We start from the raw sequence: 18776 nt of genomic DNA on the forward strand, positions 1-18776 counted from the left end.
CAGGGGACACCAGTTTGATCCCTGGTCCAGAAGATCTCACAGGCCGTAGGCAACTCAGTCCAAGAGCCATAACTACTGATCCCAGACTCCAGAGCCCACGATCTGCAGCTACTGAAGCCTGCGTGCCTAGAGCCTGTGCTCTGCGACAAGAGAAGCCACCGCAGTGAGAAGCCTGCGCACTGCAACCAGAGAACACCTCTGTATAACAGTGAAGACCCAGTGCAGCCAGAGATATGTAAATAAGTGAAATTTTTTTAAAAAGATGAGAAAATGGAAACGTGTGCTCTTTAAGCCCCAAACTTACTTGATCATGAGGCTTTGGCCATCTATAGCTTCACCATCTCCTATGTCGTACTTGCTGGTCAGGTAAAGGGAAATCTCAGTCTTGGAGAGTTGATTTAGTGTGTTTACCTTGTCAGGGTCATTAGGGTCAACAGCTCCTTCCCCTGCAGAATAAAGCGCTGTTATTTTCCAATTCTCTTACTGCGACAGTGGCATCAACAATGTAAGACAAAGGTTCTGTAGGAAACATGGGGCTGGGTGGTGGAGCAGGCGATCATGGTCCTCGGAGAAAACCACATTCCACTATCCTTACAGTGGCTTTTAAAAATCTTTGAATTAAACATTAAAATAGCACAGGACATTGATATTCAAAATTTGAAAAAATTACTGAAAGAGAACTGTCAATAAAAGATATCATTGGGAAAAATAACAAGGAACTTTTAGTAAATTTTGCTCTTTTTCTTTATGATTGACAAATCCTTTTTGACATATATAGAGCTTCAAGAATACTAAATTGTTTTATAATTGAGCATACTAAGAAGTACAGAATCCTTCATGTAGAATGGGGCTAGTGTAGCGATTATCCTTTAAACAAACCTGCGTATTAAATAAATAAGATTTTTTGATCTAGGATAGGAAAACCAACCAACCACCCAACCAACCAACCAAATGCAAACCAGAGGGAAGACGCCCTTACCAAGAAAAGATTCCACATTAGGCACCTCCTCCAGCAGCTCCAGCAGTTCATTCAGTAAGTCGTTTTTTTCAGGTGCAATCGCATCTTGGTGCTCCAGCAAGAGCTTTACATAGAAAGCAACACACATACAAAGATACAAGTAAATTCCCAACGGCTACCGTATTTACATAGTTCTCTTCCTGATTTTTCATGATAACTTTCTTCTGATATTGCCTGAATCTTAAATGCAAGTTTGACATTTATTAGAGACCACAGAGAAACACAGTTTGTATTTTATCTTAGAGGCAAGTGCATACTCTTTATCAAGAAACTGCAGTTTTTATGAAAGGTGTTCATAAACACTCTTTCAGCAAAATCTTGCAAAATCTGTCAAGAGGCAGTCTCCTTCCATCTAAACCCTGTGCTTCTTCCACATTTATATAAAAGGTCAAAGTTGAGGGATAAATTTTAGGAGTCTGGGATTAACATACACACACTACTATATATAAAATAGATAACCAACAAGGACCTACTGTATAGCATAAGGAACTATACTCAATATTTTGTAATAACCTATAAGGGAAAAGAATCTGAAAGAGTGTATATATGTGTGCGTACATATTAGTTAGTTCAGTTAGTTCAGTCGCTCAGTCGTGTCCGACTCTTTGTGACCCCATGAATCGCAGCACGCCAGGCCTCCCTGTCCATCACCAACTCCTGGAGTTCACTCAAACTCATGTCCATTGAGTCGGTGATGCCATCCAACCATCTCATCCTCTGTCGTCCCCTTCTCCTCCTGCCCCCAATCCCTCCCAGCATCAGAGTCTTTTCCAATGAGTCAACTCTTTGCATGAGGTGGCCAAAGTACTGGAGTTTCAACTTCAGCATCATTCCTTCCAATGAACACCCAGGACTGATCTCCTTTAGGATGGACTGGTTGGATCTTCTTGCAGTCCAAGGGACTCTCAAGAGTCTTCTCCAACACCACAATTCAAAAGCATCAATTCTTTGGTGCTCAGCTTTCTTCACAGTCCAACTCTCACATCCATACATGACCACAGGAAAAACCATAGCCTTGACTAGATGGACCTTTGTTGGCAAAGTAATGTCTCTGCTTTGGAATATGCTATCTAGGTTGGTCATAACTTTCCTTCCAAGGAGTAAACGTCTTTTAATTTCATGGCTGCAACCACCATCTGCAGTGATTTTGGAGCCCCAAAAAATAAAGTCAGCCACTGTTTCCCCATCTATTTGCCATGAAGTGATGGGACCAGATGCCATGATCTTAGTTTTCTGAATGTTGAGCTTTAAGTCAACTTTTTCACTCTCCTCTTTCACTTTGATCAAGAGGCTTTTGAGTTCCTCTTCACTTTGTGCCATAAGGGTGGTGTCATCTGCATATCTGAGGTTATTGATATTTCTCCCGACAATCTTGATTCCAGCTTGTGCTTCTTCCAGCCCAGCGTTTCTCATAATGTAGTCTGCATATAAGTTAAATAAGCAGGGTGACAATATACAGCCTTGGCGTACTCCTTTTCCTATTTACACACACACACATACATACATAATATATATACATATATATTCTGAATCACCTTTGCTGTATACCTGAAACTAACATAACATTGTAAATCAACTACACTCCAATAAAAAAGAGAAAAAAAAGTCAAAGCTGGGGGGAAAGAATCTAAAATAATACAGAAGTCTCTTGACTAACATGGTAGCAAACTGCAAGGGCATTTCCATATCTCTTCAGAGAAAAATTACACAGTAATCAAACACTATAGTTATATATTTTTTAATCAGCACTATTAGCTATTTTATTTTTTTGAGATGTTTAGTAATAAACTTATTAAGATATAATTCACATATCATACAATCCACCCATTTAAAGTGTATAATTCAACATTTATTAGTATATTTCATAGAGTTGTGCAACCATTATCACGCCAACTTTAGAGCATTTATAGCATTTACCCCGCATCCAAAGAAACTGTATCTTTCAACAGTCATCTGAAAACAACCTTGTTTTCATAGATTTTTCTCTTCTGGACCTTTTATATGTATATATTATATATATATATAAATATATATATATATAATCATACAATATGTGGGCTTTTGGACTAGTTTCTGCACTATTAGATATTTTAATCTGTCTGGCATTAATGATCTTTCATGGGTGGGGATGGCAGAGATGCCCATACATCTGAGACTCAGATGTACCAGCTGGTTCTTCTTTTCAGAATTCAAAAAAAAAAAAAAAGGGTCAATGGTAACACTGCTGGGTGTTCGCCAGGTCTTAGAGGAAATAATAACTCTGGAGGAACAGCAGCATCCAGGACAACACATCTGCTTTTGTTTTCATTTAGAATTAAATTAACACAATGTTTCCAAAATATGAGACTGGTACCCCTGGTGATAGGAAATATTTCAGTTGTTTTGAGTAATTATCTTACAAAACAAAAAGCTGAATCATATGATAAAATTAGTCTTTGCCATTTTTAATCTCTCTTTTTCAACAGCTTTACTGAGATATGATTAACACATGCCTGGCTCCCAGGTGGCTCAAGTGGTAAAGAATCCGCTTGCCAGTGCAGGAGATGCAGGAGACAAGAGTTCGATCCCTGGGTCAGGAAGATCCCCTAGAGTAAAAAAAGGCAACCCTGTCCAGTATTCTTGCCCGGAAAATCCCATGGACAGAGGAGCCTGGCGGGCTGCAGTCCATGGGGTCACAAAAAGTGGACACGACTGAGCGACTAAGTATGCAAGCATGATGCTGAGCATCTTTTCATGTGTTTATGATGACTGTATATCTTCCTTGAAGAAATATCTATTCAGATGATTTGCCTGTTTAAAAAATTATTTTTATCTTTTTTTAATTATAGTAAAATACAGACCAAAAAATCTACCATCTTAACCATTTTTAAGTGTACAGTTCAGTAGTGTTAAGTACATTACTGTGCCCCCAATCTATACAACTCTTTAATCTTGCAAAACTGAAACTATATCCATTCAACAACTTCCCAGTCCGTCATTTCAGTTTTCTGTCTCTGAATGACTACTCTAGGTATCTTGTATAAGAGGAATGATACAGTATTTGCCGTTTTCCATCTGGTTTACTTCACTTGGCGTAACATCCTCAAGGTTTATCCAGAATTTCCTTCCTACTCAAGGCTGGATAATATTCCACTGTATGTCTGCATCACAGTTTTTCTACACCACATGCTTATAAATGGACACTTGGTTGGTTCCACCTTTCGGCTACTGTACCATGCTGCAGTGAACGGGAGGGTAAAGTGTCTTCGACTTTGCTTTTCGAATATATACCCAGAACTGATATGTTCTTAACTTTTTTGAGAAACGATCACATTGTTTTCTATAGCAGCTGTACCATTTAACATTCCCACTGATAGTATAACAGGGTTCTAATTTTTCTATATCTTTGCTAACATATTTTCCAGTTTTTGTTTTTATATCAATAGTAGCCACCATAATGGGTGTAAGGTGGTATCTTGGGTGTTGTTGGTTTTTTTCCTCAAATCAAATGACAGATTCATTGGCTGTCTCTGTTATACAATGAGGCAAAATCACTGTAGTCTTGATTTGTATTTCCCTGGACATGAGTGATGCTGAACATCTTCATGTGCTTGTCAGTCTTCTGTCTTCTTTGGAAAATCACTGATTCAAGTCTCTAGTTCACTTTAGAATTGGGTTGCTTTCTGTTGCTGTTCAATTGTGGGAATGGTTTACATATTCTGGATATCAACTTTAAGTCAGACATGTGATTTGCAAGTTTTTCTCCCATTCTGTAGGTTGCCTTTTGACCATGTTCATTGAGTCATTTGCGACACAGCTGTCCATTTTTATTTTCAGTTGTCCATTTTTAAATCGGATTATTTATCTCCTCATTGAGCTGTATGTTTTCTTTGTACATTCTGGATACAAGTTCTTTGACAGATATACTATCTGCAATTTTCTCTCATCTTCTTGGTTGTCTTCTCAATTTCCTGATGGCAATGTTTACAGCATAAAAGTTTCTGACTTTGAGGAGGTCCAATTTATGTCTTTTTTGTCTGTGTGTCTTTTTTCTTTTTGTGGCTTATACATTTGGTGTCATATCTAAGAAATCACTGCTTATCCAAGGCTGCAAAGATTTACTCCTATGTTTTCTTCTAAGAGTTTTATATGTATGTATTTTGAGAGATTTATTTATTGATGGCTGTGCTCGGTCTTCTTTGCTGTACACAGGCTTTCTCTAGCTGTGGTGCGAACTTCCCATTGCAGCGGCTTCTCTGTTGCGGAGTCCAGGCTCCAGGGCGCACGGGCTTCAGTAGGGGTGCTGTACGGACCTAGCTGCCCTGAAGCACGTAGAATCCTCCTGGACCAGAGATCGAACCCGTGTCCCCTGCACTGGCAGGCGGAGTCTCAGCCACTGAACCACGTGGGAAGTTCCCCTTTCTACTCTCTCTCTTTTAAAGAATTATATATATACTTTGCTTTTGGTTATGTGGGATCTTACTTCCCCAACCAGGGATCAAACCTGTGCTCCCTGCAGTGGAAGCTTGTATTCTTAACCACTGGGCTACCAGGGAAGTCCGTTCACTCTGTTTCAATCATGAAGATCAGCAAAGGAGAGAGTTATCTGTTCATTGTCGCATTTTCCCTAACATTCCCTGATACTTACAAGTTGGGTTTTTATGAAAGGGAGAGGAAGCCTCAGGTGCATAGCTTCCAGGAAGCAACCATGTTCAACTATTGTGTTTTCATTACATTTATTTACTTTTAAAGTTTCTGTCCACTGCAAGGCATGCTAGTTTTTCTACTATGGTTGGATTTAAAGAAAGATGCTATATGAATAATAGAGATGATAGAAAGACATGGCGAAATCTGGAAGGGTGGTACAGTGGATGTTTGGGGGGGAAGTAAGTCAAAGACAAGAATAAACTAAGCAAGGTGGATCAAATCAATTTATATTCTTGTTCTCTCAAGAGAGGGGACAGCTGATTTGGCTGCGTCTCTGGAAGGGACGATTTAGCAGCCACCTTCTACTCTCTGTTCTGATAATTACAGAACATAAAAAAATCTAGAAATGTCTCCTTCAAGAGCTAATTTTGAGGTTCTATATGTTCCTTAGGGCACGAGGGGCAAGCACATGGCCAAAGGTCTGGCCAGTTGTGTGGCTGCCATGCCCGAGTCCACATGTGGACTCCTCTTCCCTTGGACACACAATAGACAGGGGCAGTCTTCCCCTGCAGTTACATTTTTCCCACATTATTACATCTGCTTCCAACCACACACAGACGGGAATTCCAAATTGGTTACAAGCCATGTTTCCTGGGATTGGGTTCTGTTTTTAATTCTTGTTAACAAAAGGAACAGATTATTTCTCTTGAAAGAGTAACAGTCTAAATGAATTACAGTAACGTTCTCTCTGTGCTATCCTTGGGAAAGAATCTCCCTTTCCTTCCACATGGCTATTGTCCTTAGCACACGTGTAGTTAACATGTGGAATTTTTTTTTTTTTTTTTGAGATGAATAATTTACCACAGAAATAGACAAATGGGTCGAGGTCCAAATATGAATGAGTTGATCTATTTGTTAGGAAATTATTTTCGCAAATGGGGTATTACCGGACATGTCTGCTGGCTGACTTGGGGTGTTTATATATAGGGTAAACAAGTATAGCCTCTTTATTTAATCAACCCACTCAGTCCCTCAGCTGGTCTTTCAGAACTGTTTTTGTTTAGGGTCACTCAAAATGCTGATGGAGAGCTTGCTGCAGAATTCAAGGAAGGTTCCCTGTCCCAGCCCTGAAAGGGGGAGATCAAAAGTAGATCGAATCTTTTTTTCCAACGCATATTTAAACTTTGGTTACTTAGAAGAGTTTTATAATAAAGAGTGAAATTTGGGGCAGCCAATTTTTGCCGCTCGTTAGTATATTTGGTTTGGCGGGGGCAGGGGCGAGACCTTTGAGAGGCGTGTCTTTGTTTTCCCCAGTTGTGTGTATAATCGGAAGCTGGGAGTATGCTTAACCACCTTCTGGGGCTTCCTGACCTTCAGTCTGGGTCTGAATCACCTGGGGTCTGGTTAGAACACAGGTTCTGATTTTGTAGGTCTTGCAAGGATTTCTAGTATTAGCTTAGCGTAGCCACGTCCAGAACTGTTCTTGGAAAGATTATGTTTTGAGAACCTAGCTGTTTCAGAATAAGTTCTGCTTGGTCTTAAACAAAGAATCTCACAATGCTGAGAAAACTGCCCTGCCCCTAAAACGCACCTAATACAGGCTAATGGTTGACGGTGATGTCTGCGTGTGAACAACAGGGAGGCACTATGACACAGCACTGACTGAAATTGCTTGCTTCTAAGAAATGGGGTTTTCTAGAACAACACAAGAGACTCTTTGTAGATGGCTGTTGTTGGAGGCGGGGGATGGGAGTCTTCTTCTCCCCAACCTAGAGCAGCCTGTGTATTCCCTCTCTCTTTATGTCCAAACCTTAGAAGAGAGGGAACATTCTTATTTTCCCAGAAAACTGCTGGAATAGCAAAGAGAATTCCCGAAATGGGGAGAGACTGACCATGGGGTTCAGGCAGTATGGCCTTGGTGGGTGGAGAAAACACCAGGACTGCCCCTGCTCGGGAATTAAACCCTTCACCATCTGACTGTAGATGGATCATGGAAGAAGTAAAAGCTCCTTTTTGGGAGAAGGCGTCTTCCTAACACTTAAGAATCAGAGAATAAACATATCATGTCAAAAGTGAACTTTTCTTTTTCAGGAAAAGGAGGTTCATCAGTGTATAAGGGGCCAGGAATAAACAGTGTGTTTTTTTTAGGATTAAGAACATGAGCAGGAGCACAAGCTCACAGTAACTCTCTGAAGAAACTAAACATTCTCAAGACTGATGTCTGAACCCTGGGTCCACTGCTAAGACCCTCCTCCAGCCTCACTTACTGAATGTGTGTTGATGATTTCTTCAATTGAAATATAAATGACTGGCTTGCTGACTGTCACCACATCTGTGTATTTATCCATATTAAACTTTTCTTCTGGTTCAGGGACATTACATGCTTCTTTGAAATATTTCCTAAAGAAAGGGAAAAAAATTTTTAGAGTCAAATTTGTAAGTTTTATCAAAATGGTGAGATCTTCAGTGATGGGGAGGGCTTTGTGTTTTCCCACACTTATTGGAGGACCCAATCTAGCACCTTCAGGGTTGACTAGACGGCAAAGCCGAGTCCATGTTTCTGGGTATCGCACCCAGCTCCTCAAACAGGGACAGACAGAGCAGTTAGGCCTCAGGCCTTGTGATGGAGCCAGTGTAATTAAATTATGGGCATATTGTTTAAAAAATATGATTTAAAAAATGCCCCCTGAAATCTAAACAAAAGTGTCAAGACTGACGTTCTCTAAGAATCAAGTCTTTTCAGAGAAAATAACCCCAAAAGCAGTTAAGCAATTAATTAAAAGAGAAAGTCAAAAGGGGTTCTAAGAGAAGATAAGGAATTACAAGAAATGTATGCTACTTTTTTTAGTAACATTTAGTAACATTAGTAACTAAATTTATTAGTAACATAAAGTAACATTTAGTAACTTTAATTGGCACAAACTTCTGCCTTCTGCGCCTTCAACAGCCTTTCAGAGTTTCTGTTACCAGTCTGACGAAAATGCAAGGTAAGCCCACTCTGCTCTAGTTGATCTAGACCACAGTTGCTGCTGGAAAGGCTGTTAAGACCAGACACACAGTTACATGCAACGGCCCCGCCCTCCAGTGCTCAGACTCTTCAAAAGGCTGCCATTTTAAGCTACCGTAAATTTCAACCAAGAGATGCAGAAAAGCCAGGTGTGCTGCGATAATGACTTAGGAGGGATTCTTAGCACAGGTAGAACAGGTATTTTAGTCTGTAACTGTGTTAAGTGTTTCCTATGCCTGAAGTATCCTTGGTGTATCTCGTAAGGGCACCCAAGACTTGTCCACCGGAAAGAGCCCTGCCTTCCCACCCCAAGGCTGGGGGAGGGGAACCGGCGGGCAGCCATGCTCCCACGGACAGCTGGCCTCCCTGTGCTCCCTTGCCGATCGTCTTTCATGGTTGCTGAGGGATGCAAAGGATGAATGTAAGTGGAAGAGAAAAAAAAAAACCAGATGAATTTAGGAGATGAAGGGAGACTTTTGGTTTTTTCTTTTAAATGAAGAAGAGTTGGAAACATTGGTGTTTAGTAGGAATAATCTGACAAAAAAGCAAGTACAAAAGAACAGCTAAATTCGCAAGAAATGGATGTTACTTTTTTAGTCAGGGAGCATATCTAAAATTAGCAGTGTGAGAAAAATCAAGGTTTCTCATAATAAGAGGATTTGGGGTAATTTCTTCATGAGAGGCCAAAAATTCCAAACAGAGATGAATGCTCATGAACTACCTCTGTCAGCAGATAAATCACTAATCTAGAGGAAAACTGAGCAATAGAAAATTATCATTTTCCAAGTTGGGGCTCCATGGATGTCCCACTTGTATGACTGACTGACAGAAAAGAGAAAACGAAGGCCAAGAGGAGTGTGCTTCCTTAGAGAGCTTCTAAGCGAGCAGACAAGCCTCCGAGACTCGAGCCTCCTCCCACGTCCCATGGAATCATCAGTGACAGAACTTGGAGAGCACGATCAATAGAATTGTCTCACATGTGTATTTAAGAGATGTTCGAGCACAGGACACATTCACACACAATCCTCTAAGTGTAACAGCTGGATTTTCCCCACCTGTCAAAACCAAATGCGCTGTTTCCTACCATTGTTTGGTACAGATAAGGCAAGTTTTCCTGAATAGACAAAACATAATCCTTTTTCCAAGTTCAAAAAAGTAGAAGTTAGCTATTTTGATTCTTTTTTTTAATTCTAAGTACTACAAGCCTAGGGGTTTCCCCAGTGGCTCAGCAGTAAAAAAAAAAAATCCTCCTGCAATGCAGAAGCCAGGGGTTCGATCCCTGGGTTGGGAAGATTCCCTGGAGGAGGAAATGGCAACTCACTCTGGTATTCTTGTCTGGAAAAATCCCATGGACAGAGGAGCCTGGCGGGCTATAGTCCAAAGGGTCACAAAGAATTGGACAAGACTGAGTGAGCACACACAAGCCTAAACATACCAAGATGATTAAATATTTCTTTTTGTCAAAAGCACAAATCATACATATGGGGATGACTCAATGTAACAGGGGCACTGGGTACAGGGGCAGGATCAGGAACACCAGACAGAGGGAACTCGGCCTGATCATCCCTGCCTCCTCTTTCTCACGGTGGCAACCAGCACAAGAAATGCCAGCAGGGACTTTGCTGGTGGTCCACTGGGTAAGACTCTGCCCTTCCAGTGCAGGGGTACGGGTTCAACCCCTGGTTGGGGAACTAAGATCCTGTATGCTGCGCAGTGTGGCCAAAAGCATACATGACTAAATAAAATTAAAATTAAAAAGGCTTTATAAAAAAAAAGGGGGGGGGAGAGGTTTATGCTAAGGTGATAATTTAACACAATTTATAATTAAAAAAGAAAAAAAAGAAATGCAAGCAGCCCCCTGGGGTTCCTGCCCTCACCCCCAGCTTCAGCTCTGGGCACAGAATACACTTTACTCTCGTCTACCACCTTGCAAGCTTCTCCAAAGGTAATGACCCCTTTCACCTGAACTCCTGATACGTCTCTGATAAATAACTGTTCATAGAGGAGAGGTGCTCGTTTTCTCCTTCGAAGAGCTTGTTGGAGGCTGCATGCTGCAGGACCTTGGCCACTGATCCCAAGTTTCTCCTCTGGTCCGAATTGATCTGACCTCCGGCTGTCATGTCGATGATATCAAAGCCGTCAGGGGCGACAATGGCTGGGTTCATGTACCGGTAGTACAGGAGGTTTCCAACAATCTGGAGGGAGGCAGAAGAAGAGACTATTTTTGAGAGAGAAAACTCGAGTTTGGAGTGTTTTTGTTTTGTTTTTTGGTCTCATGGCTGCAGGATATTGTAGTTCCCTGACCAGGGATTGAACCCAGACCCTTGGCAGTGAGATCATGGAGTCCTAACCACTAGACCACCAGGGAAGTCCCTGGAGGTTTTTTTTTTTTTTAAGTTAATATTAATCGACATTTCCCAAGATAGTAAATCATTTTCTGATCTGAATCCTAACAAGGAGTTAAGTAAAGGTAGTGACTATAATCACACATTACAAATGAAGTTAACAAACTTATTTTTGGTGAAAATATACTACCGCCACCCAAATTTTCTAATATAAAGAATCTTGATAATGTTTGAGAGCTCCCAATTAACCTCATAATAGTTAATAATCTTGAGAGTCATTAGAAATAGAAGACTTGCAGCTTGTTATAAACAGCCATACAAGGGGAAAACCTTTACAAAATGGTGTGTTAGTAATTTTGGCTCCTACCCCCAAGAGAAGCTATGGTGAGATCACCCTTGAAAATCTACCTTTAATAGCTCATCTTCTGTTGCGTCAGGAAATTTCTCATGGATCGAATTCTTCAGTACTTTGGCTATATACCTCAATCCATAACTACATGGAAAACAGATGACAAAAGAAAATAATGGAAAAAGCCTAAGTGAGGAAGAAATGCACTGCAATTGTTCCCGTCAACTAAAGCCGAGCAGCTTTTGTAAAAATTAAACACAAAATGAGATGGTGACGGAATCACAGGACTGCCACAGACGATGGTAACGAGGACCGTTTTCTATCGTTCCCTCTTCCCGGAAGTTATGAACTGAAAACGCGCGTGTAGGCAAACTTCCAAAGTCGTGAAGATGGTAAGAGGGAAACGCGTATTTGCTACTGGGGTCTATTTTATATGGCATTTCAAGAACTTCCAGCAATGAAAGATAAAGCTGCCACGTATACGACTTACGGCAGCAGATCGAGGGAGGAGATGATGGAATTCAGGACTTGGTCGGTGACCCTTCTCAGGTGCTCGATGGAGGCCTCCAGTTTGGTTCTCACTTCCGGGTACGTCAGCGCTTGCTCTGTGGTCACATCGTAGGGCAGGTTGCTGAAACCACAACAAGGGCTTCTCATTAATTGGGGGCCTAGGCAGAAGCATTTGTATCCTTGCCCCGTTGGCTCTCCAGTCAAGCTTCGCATGGTGAATTGGGGTTCGCCCACCGGCTCCAATGACAAAATGCTCGCTCGTGGTGGGGGCGGGCGGGGAGACCCCACATGCCTGCAGGGAACCCTCAGATACTAGTGCATGGGGGTGACTCCAGGAGCTCCATCTGCACTCTTCCAAAACAACAGGCAGGCCCAGGAGAGGTAGACCCAGCTAACTCTCTCTCTCTCTTTTTAATCATAATGAGCAGTATGCTCCTTTCTAACTTTTTAAGTGGTGGAAAATTGCTTGACAATGTTGCCTTGGTTTCTGCTGCACAGTAATATGCATCAGTCATAATTATATATATCCCCTCCCTCATGAGCTGCCCTCCCCTCCCGTTATCCCATCCCAAGAACAGTATGTTCTTTACAGAAAAAGTTGCCTATAAGCCAACAAGGAAATAGTATTGACCCAGAGACAGCTACTTTCCCTCTTTTAACTTTCTAGGTCTTCTGCACACATGTGTGTACGTGGGTATAATGTAGTTCATGTTTATACACATCCCATATAGATTCTTTGTGTGTGTGTGTCTATAAATGCATGTGTTTTCTTTACATAGAAAATGAGTTACTGTATCAAGCTACAGCCAAAACCTATATCGTGAACATTTTCCCCAGGCCAACAAATATATTTCTATACCACCATTCCCAATGGTTAGTTACTACATTATGTGTTATACATTTATTTAACAGATTCCCCAAAGCTAAATATTTCGACTCTCCCTAACTTTGGCAATTACAAACAATGCTGTGACAACCACCTATATAATTCTCTGTGCACATCCTAATGAAATTTTACAAGGTGCCCTTTTGCAGGAAATAAAAGCCTGGGATTGCTTACATCTACTGATACTACCTAAAATAAGCCAACCCCACCCGGCTAATTAATGCTTATATGTTCAAGTTACTTATTTGGTAACTGTAGAAAAGTAGGTATTATCAAGTGAAAAGAAATAGTATACCATTTCAAGGTCCAGGTTTAGGAATATACAAGGAAAAACCAAGAGAAAGAACTACAGAAATTGTGGCTTTGGGCATCAACTGGTACTGAAATCTGAACATAAAATGTACCACTAAGATGAGCAGGAGTCCAGGAATGTTGCCTGCCTGGAGATATTAAAGAGAGGTAATAAATCTTGGATTGAAAAGTAATTTTGTACAGCAAATTTTGTTTTTTAACCGTGTTTAAGAGTATGTATAAAAATATACATAGAAGTAATAAAACATCACTGAAAACCAGCATTGCCCTGGCTTCGCTACCTGGCTTCTCCAGTCTGCGTTTCGAGTTGGTTCACCCAGGCCTTGTACACCTCGACGGGGCTTGTGTTGATGATCAGGGACTTGTCATCAATGATCTCTTTTACCACTGGAGCCAGGAGCTGGCGCAGCGTGTTCTGCCCACGGGCACCTCTGTTGAAGCTGACGACCATCTTGATGACCGTAGGGTTCCCAGTAACTATGTCCTGGACCTGGTCCACCTTGGATCTAAAAAAAGCCCAAACCAAACAAAAATGGCTTGCTTCTACGGACTGAGTTTTAAGCAGTGTATATTCTGACAGACAAGGGCTTTGGACAGGGGATGGGGGTGGGGAAGAAGGGGGCTGTATTTTAGCCCGTTGACGATCAAAGGCAGTGTGATTTAAAAGGAAGCTATCTCCCGTCTCTCTTTGGTGAGGACTCCTGAGTCTAAGGAGACCTTTGGGTGACAAGCCCCACGTGCTGTCTTGGGTATTACCACCTAAGTCTGAAATCTGTAGAAAGTTAGGGCAAAGCTTTCACTCTAAGTATGACCATTCTATCTGCCTTCATCACTAGACCACGTGCCTGATCCATCCGGCCAAAGTCTGCAGGGTAAACAGGACCTGCAGAGTAGGGTCTACAATGCAAATCCTAATTCTACTTTGTCAGGAGTAATTGGAAGCCTGAGTGTCTATTAAATAAACTGGTTCCCAGAATCTACCACTCCCACAATTAAAGAAATAAGAGAAAGCTATCATTTGTAAGATGAGTGTTTGTTTTTAAAATTTTTGTTGGGGTAGAGTTGATTTACAATGTTAAGTTTCAGGTATACGATGAGTTTCCTATTCAAGAAATTTAAGAATCTAAAAGTAATTTCTCAGCTTGAATTCCAATCTAGAAGGCAGGGGTGAACTAAAAGCAGACCTAGACTAATAATAATAATTAATAATACTGGGTGATGGTGTACGGGTGTGATGCTCCCTATCTCTTTCCTGGGAGCTAGTCTTGAATTTCTAATATTCTGCTGGATAGTTTCGTCCACATGTTCTATACCTAAAACTTAGACTCAGTGTGCTGAAAATCTAAGCTGTGCCTTTTTCCTTCTCACTCCCCCATTTCCCTGAACTGTGTAGCTCCAATTCATCCCGTTCGTATGCAGGTGGGAGATCAATCTAAAAATTCCATGTGGTCATGTCAAAAACCTTGCACAAAAGTAAAAAGAGCTTCCGCACTTGAGCCTCTGCTCAACTATCTCCTATGATCTGGCCCAACCCTCATGTCCTGGTGGTCACTGATTAAGTTACCTCTTGGCGAAACTAATCTACTTCCTTTATTTTTTATTTTTGGCCTTGCTGTGTGGCTTGCGGGATCTTAGTTCCCTCACCAGGAATCGAACTGAGCCCTAGGCAGTGAAAACGCAGAGTCTTAACCATTGGACCCCCAGGGATGGCCCTCATCTACTTTCTCTCTTGCCCCTTGGCCCATGCTGTTTCTCTCACCATGATGCCTTACTTCTCTCTTCCATTTCTTTTTATAAAAACTATATTCTTCAAGGTTTTGGGTCAACTCCTTTCTCATTCATAAAATCTCTATCAATTGACCTAATTGGAACTTTTCTTTCCGTCCCTCTGACACTGTTCTTGTCATTCATTTAGTCCTTACCTGGTTCTACTGCATAGCATTGCTATTTCTCATGATGCCATATAGACACCCTGAGGGCAGAGGGGCCTGGCTAAGAGCTTTGGAGACCCATGAGATTAGCACTGCTTAAGGTATCCAGAAGGAAGGAAGGCTAAAGGTATTTCTTATGGGGTGTTTTTTCCCCCCGTTCCTTACAGTTAACTACACATTTTAAACATAAACTAAGTCAGAAAATAAATGAGTAAAAAGCAGCTTAAGCTCCATAAGAAGGAAAGACTATTTAGCAGAGATCATTATCCTCCTCTGATTATGGTTTTATTACTCACATGATTTTAATGAAGTTCATTTTTCCTCACGGACTTTTTTCTCTTTTTCTATTTTTTTTGGCCACACAGCATGGCCTGTGGGATTTTAGTTCCTTGACCAGGGATTGAACCCAGGCCCTTAGCAGTGGGAGCACAAAGTCCTAATCACTGGAGCACCAGGGAATTCCCTCTCACTGACTTTAATAAGCTTTGTACGCTTGCAAAATCAAAAGTTAATTCAGCACTAGAAAAGGAGAAAGTTGTACTTGAATATATCTATGATGTAGAAGTTTCTTAAGAAATTTGATACATTTTAATACGTATAAACAACTTCTAACTATTGTTCAGTCACTAAGTTGTGTCCGACTTTTTGTGACCCCACAGACTGCAGCCTCCAGGCTTCCCTGTCCTTCACTACCTCCGGGAGTTTGCTCAAATTCATGTCTACTGAGTTGGTGATACCATCCAACCATCTCATCCTCTGCCACCCTCTTCTCCTTTTGCCTTCAATCTTTCCCAGCATCAGGGTGTTTTCCAATGAGTGAGCTCTCATGTTAGTAAATCAGAGAAATCCACCACTAACAAAACGTGTTGGTATTTTTACATATATACGTACGCTATTTCTTCCTCCAGAGCAGTTTTAAAAAGCTTGAGGAGTAGATATTCTTCTCGCTGATTGGAAGCATAATTGTACAGGGTGAAAATAACTGTATCCATAAATTTAGTTGACTTGTTCTGTGGCATCTGGAAAATCAGCTTAGCCAGGTATGAAGGATTGGTCTAAAGAGAGAAGACGAAACGCCCCCCACAAGACTGTATGTTAATATACTGTTAAAGCAGAGAGGACCCCCAGTTCTTTATTCTTTAATGAATTCTTATGTATGAGGCACACAGAAGAGTATCTGGCTCATATTAAGACAGGTAGCAGCTAACAACACTACTATGCTATAGGAAGTTATAATAGAAAGTTATGGTAGGATTTAAATTTTATATACTATATCATGTCATATTTTATGGACTATAATTACATTATGAATATTTTATACTGTTCACCATTTGAAGGCACATGTTAATATTTATCATAGAGACAAAGAAGAGAGGGGGGTGGCTGAGCTATCTGAAGAGACTGGCAAGAATGGATCAAGGGTTGAGCTATAGAGATTGTCTTAGAAGGACTGATGAATGAATCAACACAGTCTATATTCTGAGACTAGAAAGCAAAAGCAAAGGGTATGAGACAGACAATGGGATGGCCGTAATGGTTTAAAAAATATTTTATGTTTTCTAAATGACTTTTCTTTATCTTAAGGATCATTCTATTTGTGGCTGTGTGTGGGCCTTCTCCAGTTGCAGTAAGCAGCGGGGGTGACTGTTAGATCCAGGGCACGGGCTTCTGAGTGTGGTGGCTTCTCTCCTTGCAGAGCACGGGCTCCAGAGTGATGGCTCAGTAGTTGTGGCATATGGGCTTAGTTGCTCCGTGGCTTGTAGGATCTTCATGGACTAGGGATGTGTCTCCTGCATTAGCAGGCAAATTCTTTACCACTGAGCCACCGGGGAAGCCCGGCCACGATGTTTTACAAAGCATGAGAAAGGAAGAGCAAGACAAGGAGGCTGAACGGTAAAGTTCAGGGTAGGTCATGGGGAAAATGCCAGAAGAAACTGATAAGAAAAAAAAAGATTGACAAGTTTTAAAGATTGACAAGAATTAAAAAAAAAAAAAATTGACAAGGAGCTCAGGTGAGGATGGAGTTCAAGAGATATAGCACCAGACTTTGTGCTGGTGTGGTTTTTCTAAAGGAATTACACTAATCAGAGGTTAGAAGAAAAAAAAAAAAATTAAAGTGACAGAGAAATGCAAAAGTCTTACTCTTCATCTTCCTTGCAGTGAGAAAAGAAAACTGTCCTTTTCTTTTGTATTTCACATAAAAGAAACACATGGGAAACCAGTATTTAATATTCTCAAGAAGTTCAGCTTTAAAATTTTTAAGAAAACCCGAATTCTAGTTCAGTTTACTACTTAGATTTATTCTCAAGCTTGTAATGACTGGCTGAAATGTTATGAATAAGGAGCTCAGGAGAACTTTCTGAGAGTTCTGGGGTGATTCTTTTCCCATATAAGATATGGGCTTTTATGAAAGGAAAATTACAGATGAAGAAGACCACTCCTAACTCCTCTCAGATGAGCTAAAAACTTTAAATTTAAGCTCACATTGAGGAGACTGCTACTGCTACGGCTAAGTCACTTCAGTCGTGTCCGACTCTGTGCGACCCCATAGGCGGCAGCCCACTAGGCTCCCCCAAGCCCACAGCAAAACCTGTACTAGTTGACAGGCTGCTTTGCCTAAGAATTTCCAGAGGTGAAAGATCCATACCATTTGCTTCTCTCTAGTTTCCTCGTTGCTGCTGCTGCTAAGTTGTGTCAGTCGTGTCCGACTCTGTGCGACCCCATAGATGGCAGCCCACCAGGCTCCACCATCCCTGGGATTCTCCAGGCAAGAACACTGGAGTGGGTTGCCATTTCCTTCTCCAATGCATGAAAGTGAAAAGGGAAAGTGAAGTCGCTCAGTCGTGTCCGACTCTTCGCGACCTCATGGACTGTAGCCCACCAGGCTCTTCGGTCCATAGGATTTTCCAGGCAAGAGTACTGGAGTGGGGTGCCATTGCCTTCTCCGAGTTTCCTTGTTAGTCTTGGGTTAATGTTTCCAGAGAGAAGAAAAGGTGAAGAAAAATCACGGTGTTTTGACACTTCAGTCGATACAACTGAATGGTCATGCTATGGTTCTATCCGTTTTGGATAGTTTAGGGAATAAAACTTGTGGAATTATTCTAGACATGTTCCAGTGCTTTTTCTCATTTCCATTAGTGAGCCTCCATTTACACAGCAGCATAAATTATACAAATCTTAGTGTGCGTGTGTGCCAAGTCACTCAGTCGTGTCTGACTCTTTGCAACCCCACGGACCGTAGCCCGTCAGGCTCCTCTGCCCATGGGGATTCTCCAGGCAAGAATACTGGAGTGGGTTGCCATCCCCTCCTCCAGGGGATCTTTAGGCGAATGACTAAATTTTCACCTTCTTAAATGTCACAAATTCTGTCAAAATTCAACATCGGAAAACTAATTCCTGAAGAAGCTTCACACACTTGGAAGTTCAGTTCAGTTCATTTCAGTCGCTCAGTCGTGTCCGACTCTTTGCGACCCCATGAATCGCAGCACGCCAGGCCTCCCTGTCCATCACCAACTCCCAGAGTTCACTTAGACTCACGTCCATCGAGTCAGTGATGCCATCCAGCCATCTCATCCTCTGTCGTCCCCTTCTCCTCCTGCCCCCAATCCCTCCCAGCATCAGAGTCTTTTCCAATGAGTCAGCTCTTCGCATGAGGTGGCCCAAGTACTGGAGTTTCAGCTTTAGCATCATTCCTTCCAAAGAAATCCCAGGGCTGATCTCCTTCAGAATGGACTGGTTGGATCTCCTTGCAGTCCAAGGGACTCTCAAGAGTCTTCTCCAACACCACAGTAA

At 41.5% G+C, this 18776-nt stretch overlaps 1 protein-coding gene across 2 annotated transcripts in view; it reads right to left on the reverse strand.

Moving 5' to 3' along the window:
* IQGAP2 (IQ motif containing GTPase activating protein 2) overlaps nucleotides 1-18776 on the reverse strand; it is a 314063-nt gene that overhangs the window by 21676 nt on the left and 273611 nt on the right. For both annotated transcript variants that reach the window (XM_086323182.1, XM_086323183.1), the window contains exons 23-30: nucleotides 15876-16039; nucleotides 13335-13559; nucleotides 11836-11976; nucleotides 11405-11489; nucleotides 10614-10846; nucleotides 7912-8044; nucleotides 980-1082; nucleotides 305-446 (exon numbers count right to left, since the gene is read on the reverse strand). In XM_086323182.1, the coding sequence (XP_086179308.1) occupies nucleotides 305-446; nucleotides 980-1082; nucleotides 7912-8044; nucleotides 10614-10846; nucleotides 11405-11489; nucleotides 11836-11976; nucleotides 13335-13559; nucleotides 15876-16039 (1226 nt within the window). The remainder of the gene's footprint in view (nucleotides 1-304; nucleotides 447-979; nucleotides 1083-7911; nucleotides 8045-10613; nucleotides 10847-11404; nucleotides 11490-11835; nucleotides 11977-13334; nucleotides 13560-15875; nucleotides 16040-18776) is intronic.

The sequence above is a fragment of the Bos grunniens genome, chromosome 10, assembly GCF_055505025.1.
Source record: "Bos grunniens cultivar Pamir isolate PY7600 chromosome 10, Bosgru_T2T1.0, whole genome shotgun sequence".
NCBI lineage: Eukaryota > Metazoa > Chordata > Mammalia > Artiodactyla > Bovidae > Bos > Bos grunniens.